This window comes from Maniola jurtina, chromosome 20 (genome assembly GCF_905333055.1).
Source record: "Maniola jurtina chromosome 20, ilManJurt1.1, whole genome shotgun sequence".
Taxonomy (NCBI): Eukaryota; Metazoa; Arthropoda; class Insecta; order Lepidoptera; family Nymphalidae; genus Maniola; species Maniola jurtina.
In genome coordinates this window covers 8,856,038-8,868,813 of record NC_060048.1, presented here as the reverse complement: position 1 = coordinate 8,868,813, position 12,776 = coordinate 8,856,038, and the positions used below count along the sequence as shown (strand labels likewise).

The following is a 12,776-nucleotide window of genomic DNA, read 5'->3' as shown; positions in this document are numbered from 1 at the left end:
TAACAAGAATTAGATTTAAAGCTAATTTATTCCTGATAAAAATTTATTCATTTAACTATAGTAAATAATCTAACTGTAAAGAAAATAACAGAAGCTTATTTAAGCACATAATCTTCTGGATATTCCATAACTTTGGGGTACTTTTTGACTTCCTCTTCTGGAATATGATCAAGCCTAGTAGGAACTTGACGCAGTTGACGTATTTGGCTTGAAACATTCTGCATTATGTCTTCAGGGACTTCTTCACCCGGATAAATGAGTAGTCTCTGCATAGTGTGACGTCTCTGTAGATTGCCTTTCATTGCTCTGTACACTGCTTTCTGAATTATCTGAAATTAACAGACAAAAAATATAATAATGACAGAATTTTCATGAATCAGGGAAACATTTCAAACATTTAAGAAAGAAATAGCTCAATTGTTAAGGATCAGACTGAAATAGATGGTTCAAAGCACCACAAATTATGCTATTGTTGAAACTTCTAACACAAGCCTTGCGCTAAGTTGACTGCCTTATTGGTCTATTGGTAAGCGTGTTTGACTGATGACAAGACCCCAGTGCTCTTGCTCGGCAGTCAAAGTGGGATAGCAATAAGTAGTTATTGGTAGTCAACCCTCCACTTACTTCTATTTCATGGTAATTTTCAACTTTTACAACTCTGAAATATCTGATAAAGTTGATGTGGTAGAGCTTGTCACATCCTTTGCCAGCAACATCATATGCTCAAATGTAAAATGTTTGTTCTTATAAGTGACTAGTTTATGCTTCGCATGTCTTTGAATTTCAAATCTCTATTTTGAAATTCTGCATGCCAAATTTCAGCTCGATTGGTCAGTCAGTCAGGTTTTCCTATTATATATTTAGACCAACAAAATATTTTATATTGGGTACTTACCATAGTGGGATCTTTATTGTGAACTTCCCAAGCTAAAGTCCACGTAGCACCTCCAGGATAGCCAGTATGATGGAAGTACGCGTTTTGGCGCCATTCGTCACCACGTAGGGCTATATCTCTACTATTTATGCATACCACCACATCGCCACAATCGTTCATTGGGTGGTAGATGGGCTTATGCATACCCATTAAATACTTTTTTATAACAGTTGCAGATTGATATGGGTCCTGCCATTTACAGTCGAATATGTGCCAGGTGCGTGCAAAAGTGGCCCATTGCTGAAAATTTAACAATTCCCACTAACATTTAATAAATAATTTGAGTAGTTATTATAAAATTAAATTTGTTTTAAACAGGAATTAGGATCAATATGTGGTCGCTTACCTGGACTCGCTTTGCTGCAGACATAGCTATCTATATAGATTTTTGATTTCAATCAGTTCTGTTCATTGTAATATCTACCTATGATATAAAAATTAAATTAATAATATGGAAAAATGAGAAACAAAGTGAGAGGTTATCCTGCACCCTGTGCTGATCCAAACCACAGACTAATAACATACACAGATCACTATATACCAGTCTGATACCTAACATATGATCCAAACCTAACCAAACTGTCATTGTCATAAACACCCACAGGATGGAAAGAAATTACAGTAGGTACGGGTAACATTGGTATTATGAGTCATGGCAACCTCCTGCCAGACACTCTTAAAAGGGTCATGAGACCGGCCTGCCCGCGAAATTCAAATTTAATTTGGTTTTTCGCAATTTGTAAACTAATACGACATAATACACACAATAGCAGGGGGTTGGCATGATACTGAGTCTGGCCAAAGCAAGTATTATAAGAAGGATTGTAACTATCTATTTTATTAAATATTAAATAAAATGCCAAAAAATATTTCAAATGTTTTATTTACATGTGCATGAATGTTGTATAAACAAATAATCTAACATAATATTTTAGTGTACAAATAAAAAAAAATGTTTAACGTGGTAAATAAATACTTATTCAACCAAATGCAAATCCTTCTTCAACATATAAGCTGATACATGCATCATAAAAGGTTCATTTTTTTGGAAGTTCTCTATAGTCTTCTCCCTGACCTCTTCCCAAGCGTAGAGATCTCTATATAATGGTCGTACATATTTCATTCGACCTTGGTTATTAACAAATGCGAATGCATCTTCCAATTTAGTTTTGTCTTTACTCCTTATACATAACCTGAGCCATCTGAATTCGATTTCACTGTTTTTGCTAGTACAGATTTTGTACACAACTCCCACATTTTGAAGTTTTTCCAACGGCAATGGATCTTGTTCGATTAGAGATTGAAGAAGATTGATAATTTGGTGCGGCGAGAACCCTGCCACATCGTGGTAAGCCAACTCCGAATTTGGCACATTTATTTTGTCTACAACTTGTTTCACCGCTTTGGTCCTTGTTGTATCATAACTAAAAGAAGAAATATTAAGATTAAATAAATATGTAGATATAAATATAATAATTAATTCTTTGCGATTTGGTACTATTCAACACTAGCTTCTCCTTTCAGCAAAGATTGCCTGGTAGAGATTGTTCTAAGCAATAAGGCCTCCTTTGCACACAATTGTTTTTTCTGTTTTCTTCCTTCCGTGTTGTGTTCCTTTACATGTTTTTGGTTGCAATAAAGACTTCTATCTATCTATCTATCTATATAAGTCATCATTCATCATCATGATCAACTCATGACCAGCTCAATTAGAGGTTGCGATTACGACACAGAACAGGGAGAATCAATTAAAAACTTAGGACTTACTCGGGAATCACAGGAGGCATTCCAGTCTTATACAGCCAGATATCCCAGTCTACGGTTGACATTTCCTTGCTGTCTTTGAAATAGTCCAACAGATAGTCCTTGAACTGATATGTGTCTATGGATTGTCTCTGGAACTTGTCGAGATATGAACGCATGAAAGGATCAAATTTATCTGTAAGAAATTTTCCTATTATTTTGAGTCAAATATACAGGATTTACTGGACTTCGTCTGGAATGGCGTTTGCTGGCGCGCGTGCTGTGCTTGTTTGGAGTGTTTTTTTTGTTAAGAGTGGCTGGTTTTTGTGTTAGTTGGTGTTTTTTGATGGTGGAACTGACTGGGAAGCGCTCTAAAGGGGCGCCGCGCGTGTGTCGGCGGGCGCCGGCGCAGACGGAGTCCATACTTGTATAAATTCAATAACTTGAAAATATCACAAACTTGACATTGGCTAATCAGAGTAAAGCCAGATTAAAGAAAAAAAAAAAGAATACTTTTTTGTCATGTGACATGTTATTTTACCGTAATTGCCCAGAATTTTTCTTAATATTGACTTTACTGTGGGTTGGAATATTTTTCACAGAATACATTAAGCCCTAATTCGTATAAGCGTTAAAAAAGCGTTGCGTTAAAACCCAGCGTTCGCGTTAAAAAAAGCCTTTACGTGTGAACAGATACTTGGGAATGCATTTGTTCTATTTGAACGCTTTTTTAATGGACGTTAAACAAGCTCTCGTGCGAATGAGGTCTAAGTGGACACGATCCCAGAGCATGTTAACTTACTAGGTCCTCCAACGAGGTCTTCAAGATAGCGTAAAAACAGCGAGCCCTTTTCATATGGGACCCTTGAGAAAGCGTCATCTGGAGAGAAACCGTCCAATTTTACCACCAAGCTAGTGAAAGAATTGTTGACTCCCAATTCATTGTTTATCTGAAATACAGATACATAATGAAATAATTACACATTCGTTTGCATACGACTACTACCCGCGAAATGCCGATAGATATAGTAAAATTGTTTTTCTGACGCTCAGTGTACTATTATTTACATTTTATAAAGTTCTCCATTTAGTTCTTACTAGCTGAGCTAGTGCGACTTCGTTCGCGTGGACATAAGTTTTTTAAAAATCCTGGAGGAACTCTTAAATTTTCCGGGTTAAAAAGTATCCTGTTTGTTAATCCAGGGGATAATCTATCTCCATTCTAAATTTTAGCCAAATCTGTCCAGTAGTTTTTGCGTGAAAGAGTTACAAACATACACAGTACACACATATGCACAAACTTTCGCCTTTATAATATTAGTGGGATGTACTCACAGTTTCTTTAAGCTCTTGCAAGCCGAGTAAGCTCTCGAAATCCCGGCACTGCTTGGCCTCCAAGGGGTCCTGTATGAGCGAGGCGGCCACCTTCCTCTCTAAATACACAGTGAAGCCCTCGTTGAGCCAGAAGTGCTCAAAGTTCCTGTTGGTCACCAGGTTGCCCGTCCAACTGTGCATTATTTCGTGGATTATCACATCCGCTTGACTTCTGTCACCAGCCTGTTAATTTTTAAGCGAACTTTAAACATCGGTACTTGTAGTACTACCAATGGCCGTAGCCAGGAATTGATTTCGGACCGAATCCTTTCATGAGATAAAAAAATATCATTTTTTTCGACATGATGTGGGATAAGTATCTAGTTAGTGGGATTTTACCTTTCAATTTGATAGTGAGATAGAATATAATCATAGAAAAGAGCACGAGCGTGAGTGTATTTTTGTTTGTGGAGAGAGAGATACATTTTCTCACTCTTTTCTTTGCCCATATGAATGAGCGAGACAGTACAACAATCACTTCAGTCAGTTGTTTCACAGCTTTTTTCTAGCGTTATGATAATGTCTAATGTTGTAATTCTGTCTAAAACTATACTTATACATAACAATTAATAGTACCCATTGTACATAAATCTTAAATATACATATTAGTGTAGCATTATAACAATGAAACATAAATAAGTCGACTTAATACAACCGTAACTTTTTTAGCTCTGTGATATGAATGCTATCAAAAACAAAAAATGTACCGCTTTGGTTTTATCCACATTTCTCAAATAATAAAATTAATTGGCTGGTAGCCCGTAACGTATCCATACATATAAAAAAATAAAACATTCTCATTTTACTTACATATTTTTCTTTTCCCGATTTCAAGGGGATCTCATGAGAGAAGAGATAAGAAATTACGATAGAAAGAGAGGTGTTATTTAAACTTTAGACTGCTAATGCTGTGCAAGTTAAATTGTACTTTATTGCATCGTAACAAGGATCGCTTATTTAACGTCTTTGCGGAGTGAGCCTTCTATACCTGTAAGCGTAGATCTCTTGCAGGGATCTCCAGAAGCCACACGCCGCCTGAATTCAGCGGCTTCCTGCGATTCGTTTGATGTTGTCTAGTGGAGATCTTTTAACCTGTGCTTTCTGCCATTCTGGCGTCTCAAGTAAGTATGGTGCCCAGCGCATTTGCACATCACCTTCGCAACCCAAGGGGTTTAGCTATGTCGGTTACTCTACCATAATATTATAATATAACATACCAATAAAGTGGGAGTCACAAACGTCAAGCAGGGGTTCTCCATGCCTCCGTAGGGGAAGGAGGGTGGTAGAACTAACAAGTCGTACTGTGTCCACTGGTAGGGACCACACATTTTCTCCGCGGCTTGCAAGTATTTCTCCGTTTCCGCGAATTCCCAAGCGCTCTTTTCTATTTCTTCTTTTTCCGACCATACGTGGGATCTGATGAGGAAAAACTATGTACAGCTCTGAACAATCTTTATGGCCGCTTTGAACTAAAGATGGGCCATTCCACAGGTGTGTCACAACTCACAGGTATAAAATAAAGAATAAATAAATAATAAAGTTTGAAAATTAATTATTATTTATATAATCCCGCTTTGATCCTTAAATTTCGGCGCGGTTGGTTATCGATCTGAGCAAAGAAAGTGTGTGATTCATAAGTAGCAATAATGCCCGTACTTTGAACATAGCCTCGTTTCGATGCTTTTTTGGGGTGCAAGTTCAACTCATCAGCACTGTGAACTTCTCAGGCGCGTCACTACAGCTGGGCAACTCACCTGGGGCCCAGCTTCCTATTCTCCAGCACGGCCACGGCGATGGCCAGCAGGTAGGAGGGGATGGGCACGGGCTGGTTGAAGCTGGTGGTGTTGTTCGCCGCCTCGCCACGTATGGCGCTCATCAACACCGTGAACTCTGCAGGCGCGGTCACTTTAGCTTGGTACGTGAACTTGACGGCTGGCGTATCTTGGCAGGGCAGGATCGAACGGGCATGGATTGGCTACAAAAACACTGTTATAACTACCTATACTAATTCCATACTTAATATCATAAATGCGAAATTACAGAGAGACAGTAGATGTCTACTGTCTGTCTGTCTGCTACCTTTTTACGGTCCATCCGTTTAACCGATTTTGCCGTTTGGTACAGAGATAACTTGCATACCGGGGACGGACACTGGCTATTTTTTTTTTTTTGTTTCAGAAAATTAAAGAGCCCCCAAAAAATTTTTTCGGTTAAGAAGCGGACTAAACTCTGTAAGGTCGGCCATTCAAACCTCACCCGTTGCACTATTGTCGCATCCACTCCTAGCACAAGCCTTACGCTTAGTTGTCATGGCTAATTGCCATGGCCTTTCTTTAAAAAAAAAACGTATGTACCTGACACTGGCTGAACATGTACGGGTGTACTTTCCCAGCAGTCTGACTGGCTTCCAACCATTGCAAAGCTGTTGCGGTCGGTGCCGAACTGTATTTTATTCTTATCTGCAGTCTATAACAATAAAAAACAATATTTGCGTGTATATTATGTCACCATTACTTCCTTCGATGTAGATAATTTTCATAAAATTGAAATTGAACGAATTCCTATGAGTATGAAGATAAAGTATCAATTCAAACAAGATAAAGATGAACAGCTCTGACACCCAACTACTACCCGTTAATTACCGATAGATAGGCATAGATCTAGTGTAAAAATTAGTATATGAACAAATAATTAGTATTTTCAATTTTCAATGTAAGATAACTATATCAAGTGGGGTATCATATTAAATGGCTTTTCCTGTACATTCTAAATCAGATTTTCATTTATTTTTATGTACAATAGTTTTTGATTTATCGTGCAAAATGACGAAAATATACCTGAGAGTGAGTATATGGAACCCTCGGTGCGCGTGTCTGATTCGCACTTGCCCGGTTTTGTTTTTACTACTATTATGAAATACAGCGTGATTATTTGGATTCAAATTTTAAACCCATCAAATTAAGTCAAGTCCCCATTACCCATTTGAGTCAAGTCAGTGTGGATAGTGCCATTTTTGTTTTCAATATGCGAAATAGACCTCACATGTTAGTACTACTCATAAAAGACTTCAAAGGTGCATCTTGCATCATATTGAATACACAGCAAGTTGAACTGGTGTGTTCCAAGTCAATCCCTTTGTAAGGAGTCTCCTCTACATCATCATAGTAAAAGCACGGCGTGTGAGGTTTATATGAAAATCCATCGAAGGTCATAGGAACTTTTTGTGTTGGAAACTTTTTCATAGCTTGTTCTTGTGTCATTCTTTTATAGACAAAGGGATTGTAGCTTCAAAAGGAATTTAAATTAAGGAAACTACAATAGTTGAACTTTTTAATCTGATATTTTTAAGTAGGCTTTTATAGGTGACATATATGCCAGCCCCATTGTATCACACTAAATTAACATCAAACTATGTTTAAATCTAAAAACTTAGGATTTAAGGTCTATCCACACATACCAGGGCCAAGAGAAAATCCCACATTTAGTACTTGAATATCCTTTGCTTCATTGTTACCACATCACCATAAACATATCGCCAGCTCACAACTTAGCACGACTTTTAAGAACATTATGGAGATTACATCACGATGTTTTCCTTCACCGTTAAAGCAAAAGACATTTAATTGCTTAAAACGTAAACTCTGAAATGTAAGAGGTTCGAGACAGACTCACTGAATAGGAGGCCAACCGCATTATTACCACATATTATGAAAAAAAAAAAAAAAAAAAATTAATGATCATTTACTCACTTTTGTTCTGGTGCAGCAGATTGTGGCAAATTAATTGTCAATTTTGATCCTAAATTTGGTACAGTTTCATCAATATTAAATCTGAGTGGAGTACCATCATCTAGTTCCAATTGTTCTATGGTCAAATCTCTTGTATCTAATATCTAAAACATAAATTAAAATAACAAAAAAAAAAAAATTTTAAAAACACAGGTCAAGTGGGAGTCTGACTCACACACGTAGGGTTCAGCACCATTCTACAAGAAATAATACTATAATTTTTAAATTTTCTAGGCAGCTATTTTGAAATTTTTATTATTCATTGTTATAGTGGCCATAAAAATATTATTATTCTGTGAAGATTTCAACTCTCTACCTATTACAGTTCACGAGGTACAGTCCGCTGACAGATAGACAGGTGGATGGAGAGTCCCCTTGGTACCCTTTGGATCAAAAAGACTCAGCTCTTCTCCATTTCACCCTAAGAGGGTTTTCTGGATTCACTGTGAAAACATATTATTATTATGTTTGTAACTTTGTACTTATCAATAAAATATGAACCTTTCAAGATATTCATGTCAAATGTCAACTTCAGATAAAGACAAATAATGCTGTATTGATCGACAGGCGTTATCACTTTAAATTGCAGCTTTGGAAAAATGTGTTTGGGAAAAACACTTTGGTAGGCATTTTCCCATTATTCCTATCAAAGTGAACTAAAAACCATTTTGTCCATAATTTAATGATTTTTATATTTCCTCTTGACATTTTTTCTGTCTCTAATAGTTTTCATTGAAATTACCTAGATTAGAGATTTTTGCACCATATCTTTTCTTCATGCACAATAGGTAGGCATATCTCTGAATCTATTAGTTCTATCAAAATGAACTAAAAACCATTCCGTAGTAAAATTTAATAAGGAATATTTTTACCATTAACGGTTTTTTCAAAGGTCAAATATATTTTACTGAAATTACAAAAAACCACAGTCAAGGAGACATTTGAGTGGGGTAAGGCATCCTAAGAGATATTTCTAAGCACATAAGGTACGCATGTGCCAAACCAAAAATCAAAACTACATTATTTTGATTTTGATGTTTCATTCAAATTTTGCTTAAACCGCTTGGGATATTAGGGCAGGGCTTTTATGAGCCAGCCAGTGAGTGAGTCAGGTCCTACATCGATGGAGTCAGGACTTTTTATTCTATGAGATAAAAGGTACTTTGTACTGCAGCTATACTGGTTAAACATACTGCCTACTTACCAAATCCTCAATATAGTCTAAAACTTGAATATTATACAAAGCAGTTCCATGTAACACTTTCTTCTCAAAGTCCACATTGTATGTTAGGTCAATATGCTTTATTATAGCAAATTCTGTAACAATAGTTGATATTATAAAAAACATTGATACATAACTTGATATTTGGTGATGATCACTTTGGAGAGACGGTCAAAATGATACAAGGGATTCGGAAAAAGAAAAAGATTGAGAACGTGATTAAAACATATTTATAAAAATCTTGTTTTATATTAAAACTGCCTTTCAAAATATCTACACCTCAGTATGCGAATCTGACTCGCACTTGGCCAGTTTTTTTGAATACATTTCATCAGAATAAATAGGAATACCATAAGTGGCATTTTTTTCAAGACACAAGCTGTACTTCTACAGATTATTATGGTGTATATTAATTAAAGATTTCATAGAAAGCAAACATTAAAAATTTAATTCCATCAAAAATAAATGTTATTCTTTTGAATATTTTCTGAAACCACTGTCACCACACCTGCTGATCTGCACAAAAGACAATATTTTTGTATTTACTTAATTAATTAAAACTCAGTACCTGGTCTAGAAAATGAGGATGGATCCAATGGACTCAAAGCACCCATAGCTTTTTCTGCCCTAAAACAAACAAAACTAATCACAAACAGATACACTGCTTTTGGAAAAGCCATCATTACTTAAAAATGAGTGAGAAAAGACCTCTCACTGCCACATCTCAATCAAGATTGATAGTGCTATCAATATAAACACTAGGTTCAGTTTCGAGTCACTAGAACTATGATAGTTTCTCTTTTAATAAGAACAATATTAGACAAGCGAATTTGAACCCTAAATGTTTACATGGAGATGTGATTTCCTATGTCTAGGTCAAAGAGTGGTTGCAGTCACGCTTACCGCCAGCGCGGGCGGCCAGCGCGGCTCGTAATCGCGCTGATGACCCGCGCAAAACTATGAAACGTGTTCAGTATCGCGCGGTTTTCCGACTTGGACATTCGTGATGAAAGAATCGCACGCGGTTTACTATAAGCGCGGGCGGTCAGAGCAGGAAAGTCAAAGGAAAGTCTCCCAAGAATGTAATTCAAGAACTGAACAATTTTATTATGTTTTCTCCACTAAATTCACATTGGCAGAATTATTGTGATCAAAACCAAACAAAGAAAAAATATTAAAAATAAAATTCTGCACAACTGAGTAAATCATATAAGTTATGACTGAGTCACAATAACCCCAAGGTGGGGGCATATGTAACTTTTTCTGCTCTGATGTGCCTAGTATCATGGCTATTTTTCATACAATTTGCCAAACTGTTCATTGATATGTGTATAAAAATATATTGGCTAAACCTCACTTATCAAATAGCTGATGGATGGAAGGAAAAGATGTACCTGTACACCTTTATTTTTTAGTTGCTTTCGCCCCGGTTGACCTTACAGTATTTAATTAAGTGCTGATGCGGTACGTAATAGGTAGATTGGTAACGATAACAGCTTAAGCGAAGTGGTTCTTTATCTGATCAAACTTAGATCTTACTTAGATGTAGGTCAATGAAATGAAACCTGAGCAATCAATGAAAGTTCTAATCTATCAAAACTTTTTTGTTTTCAATCAAATTAGAAACATTTAGCACTATATGCAGTGGATACATCTATCAAGTTATTCAGTAAATTGATGTACCGATATTAGAGACTGGGTAAACATGGGGTAAACAAACTTATCTTTAAAGTTAAGACTTACTTGTTTAAAAAGCAATAACTTCTGTTATCAATATAAGGCACCTTCTGTATTCCTGCCGTAAATGTAAAAGAATTGTCAAAGCTTAATTTCCGTGTAAAAACTGAATAAGCTCCTTGTTTTCTAGTAAATATTGAGCACCGAAAAGGAAAACGAAAATGCCGCGTGACTACTTTGCCGATGACAGCACCGAATGACAGACATTTTTCAATTTTCTTTTTTTTCATCTGGCTTTACGGCTCTGGGTAGTGGGTTCTAGACCTTTTGAACCTATAATTACTATTTTTTCATTTTTTAAGGGGCATGAGACGGGCCTGCCCGTGAAATTCAAATTTAATTTGATTTTTCGCATTTTTTAAACTAATACGACAACGTAGGCTTATGGCATTTTCAATTACGACAATGGCAGTATCATCCTCACAGGTTTATATAAAAGTCTTTACTTGAAAGGGTCTAGTTTAAGAAATTAGCTCTAGTCTAGTATCTAATGTGTCAGAATTAGTTTAAAAAATGCGAAAAACCGAATTAAATTTGAATTTCGCGGGCAGGCCCGTCGCTTCCACCTTAAGGTTTGCCAGATAATAAGTGCCTAACACGGGGCACTGGCAAATTCTGAGAACGAGACTCTGAAGCAAGGCACGAAAAGCTTTTAAAAGGTAAGACCCTGGTAAGACCATGATCTAAATGGGATTTCTTATATCACGACTCTAGTGCGCCCAACGTCTCTGAATAGGTTACGTAGGTCATCACTCAAAAACTACGAATTTCATATCCTTCTGACGTGCTTCTAATCATTGCCACTAATCATTTATTGTTCCCCAGGCTCAAAGAAGCTGGAACCCAGGATCGAAAAGCCGGTTGAAAAAGAAAACATTGCTCCAATCTTCCGTGCATGCGTGCACATGGACGTATTATAACTATGGACCGATAATAAACTGAAAATGCGTGTCAATTATTTTTGTGTGCGTAAATCATTTTGTCACTGTGTGCACCATCTAGGGCTGGGACGGCGAATTTGGGTATATCGATACCACATCATAATTAATTTTCTATGTTACTACGACGGACTACATGCAATATATACTTATCCATACTAATATTATAAATACGAAAGTGTATCTCAGTCTGTCTGTTAGCTTTTCACGGCCCAGTAGTTTAACCGATTTTGATGAAATTTGGTACAGAGTTAGTTTACACTCTAAGAGTGGGCATAGGCTACTTTTATCCCGAAAAAATCAAAGAGTTCCCATGGGATTCTTAAAAGCCCATCCGTTGTACCGATTTGTATATGTACAGAGATAGCTTACGTTCTGGAAATTGACAACTTTTTACTTCAGAAAATTAAAGATTACTCACGGGATTTTTAAAAACATAAATCCACGCGGACGATTATATATTCAGTAAAAACAAAAGTAAAATGAAACACTTTTCAAATAATTTAAATCAATTTATTACGTATTAGGCATTACTATTAACGTAGACATATTTTATGTACTTGCAATGTTATTTTTTGAGACGGAAAGTTTCTGGCAGCATTGAATATTAATTATTTACAATCTTCTGTAAAATATACATACATAAAATCTACACTCATATGTTTTAATTATGTACCTTTAGCAGCTGATACCTGTAAATTGGCCATTTCTCAGAAAATAAGTAAATACGTTCTGGTGCTTCTGGGATCTTGCTCTATTATAAAATAGAAAGCTCTTTAAACGTCAAGGATTCTAGGTCAACAAAATTATAGAGAGCTAGACATTGAAAACTGACTGAGGAAAATGTTCAAAACCTTCCTTTTGTTTTATTATTAGCCAGCTCTCGAAGTGGTTTTCGTTTTTGTATAACCTGAAATTAAATGAATTTATTTATGTCTTGCTGTTACTAGTTAAAAATGCAAAATTCCTTACGATGATAATAAAATTTAAGAAAACATCAGTAAAACATGAGAAATTATTTAAACTCACTTGTACCTCAA

At 36.2% G+C, this 12,776-nt stretch overlaps 2 protein-coding genes across 2 annotated transcripts; both read right to left on the bottom strand.

Moving 5' to 3' along the window:
- Positions 1 to 11: 11 nt before the first annotated feature.
- Positions 12 to 1,459, bottom strand: LOC123875974 (39S ribosomal protein L13, mitochondrial). The gene is made up of 3 exons (XM_045922115.1): positions 1,281 to 1,459; positions 896 to 1,174; positions 12 to 329 (listed from the first exon to the last, which is right to left on the bottom strand). The coding sequence occupies exons 1-3, from the start codon at positions 1,302 to 1,304 to the stop codon at positions 96 to 98; spliced, it is 537 nt and encodes a 178-aa protein (XP_045778071.1). The 5' UTR covers positions 1,305 to 1,459; the 3' UTR covers positions 12 to 95.
- A 340-nt stretch (positions 1,460 to 1,799) lies between these two features.
- LOC123875957 (leukotriene A-4 hydrolase) lies at positions 1,800 to 11,043 on the bottom strand. The gene is made up of 11 exons (XM_045922086.1): positions 10,805 to 11,043; positions 9,630 to 9,688; positions 9,044 to 9,156; positions 7,801 to 7,943; positions 6,406 to 6,517; positions 5,806 to 6,026; positions 5,269 to 5,467; positions 4,013 to 4,234; positions 3,480 to 3,627; positions 2,702 to 2,873; positions 1,800 to 2,358 (listed from the first exon to the last, which is right to left on the bottom strand). Exons 1-11 carry the CDS (start codon positions 11,026 to 11,028, stop codon positions 1,911 to 1,913), a joined length of 2,061 nt encoding a protein of 686 aa, XP_045778042.1. The 5' UTR covers positions 11,029 to 11,043; the 3' UTR covers positions 1,800 to 1,910.
- Between the last annotated feature and the right edge of the window lie 1,733 nt (positions 11,044 to 12,776).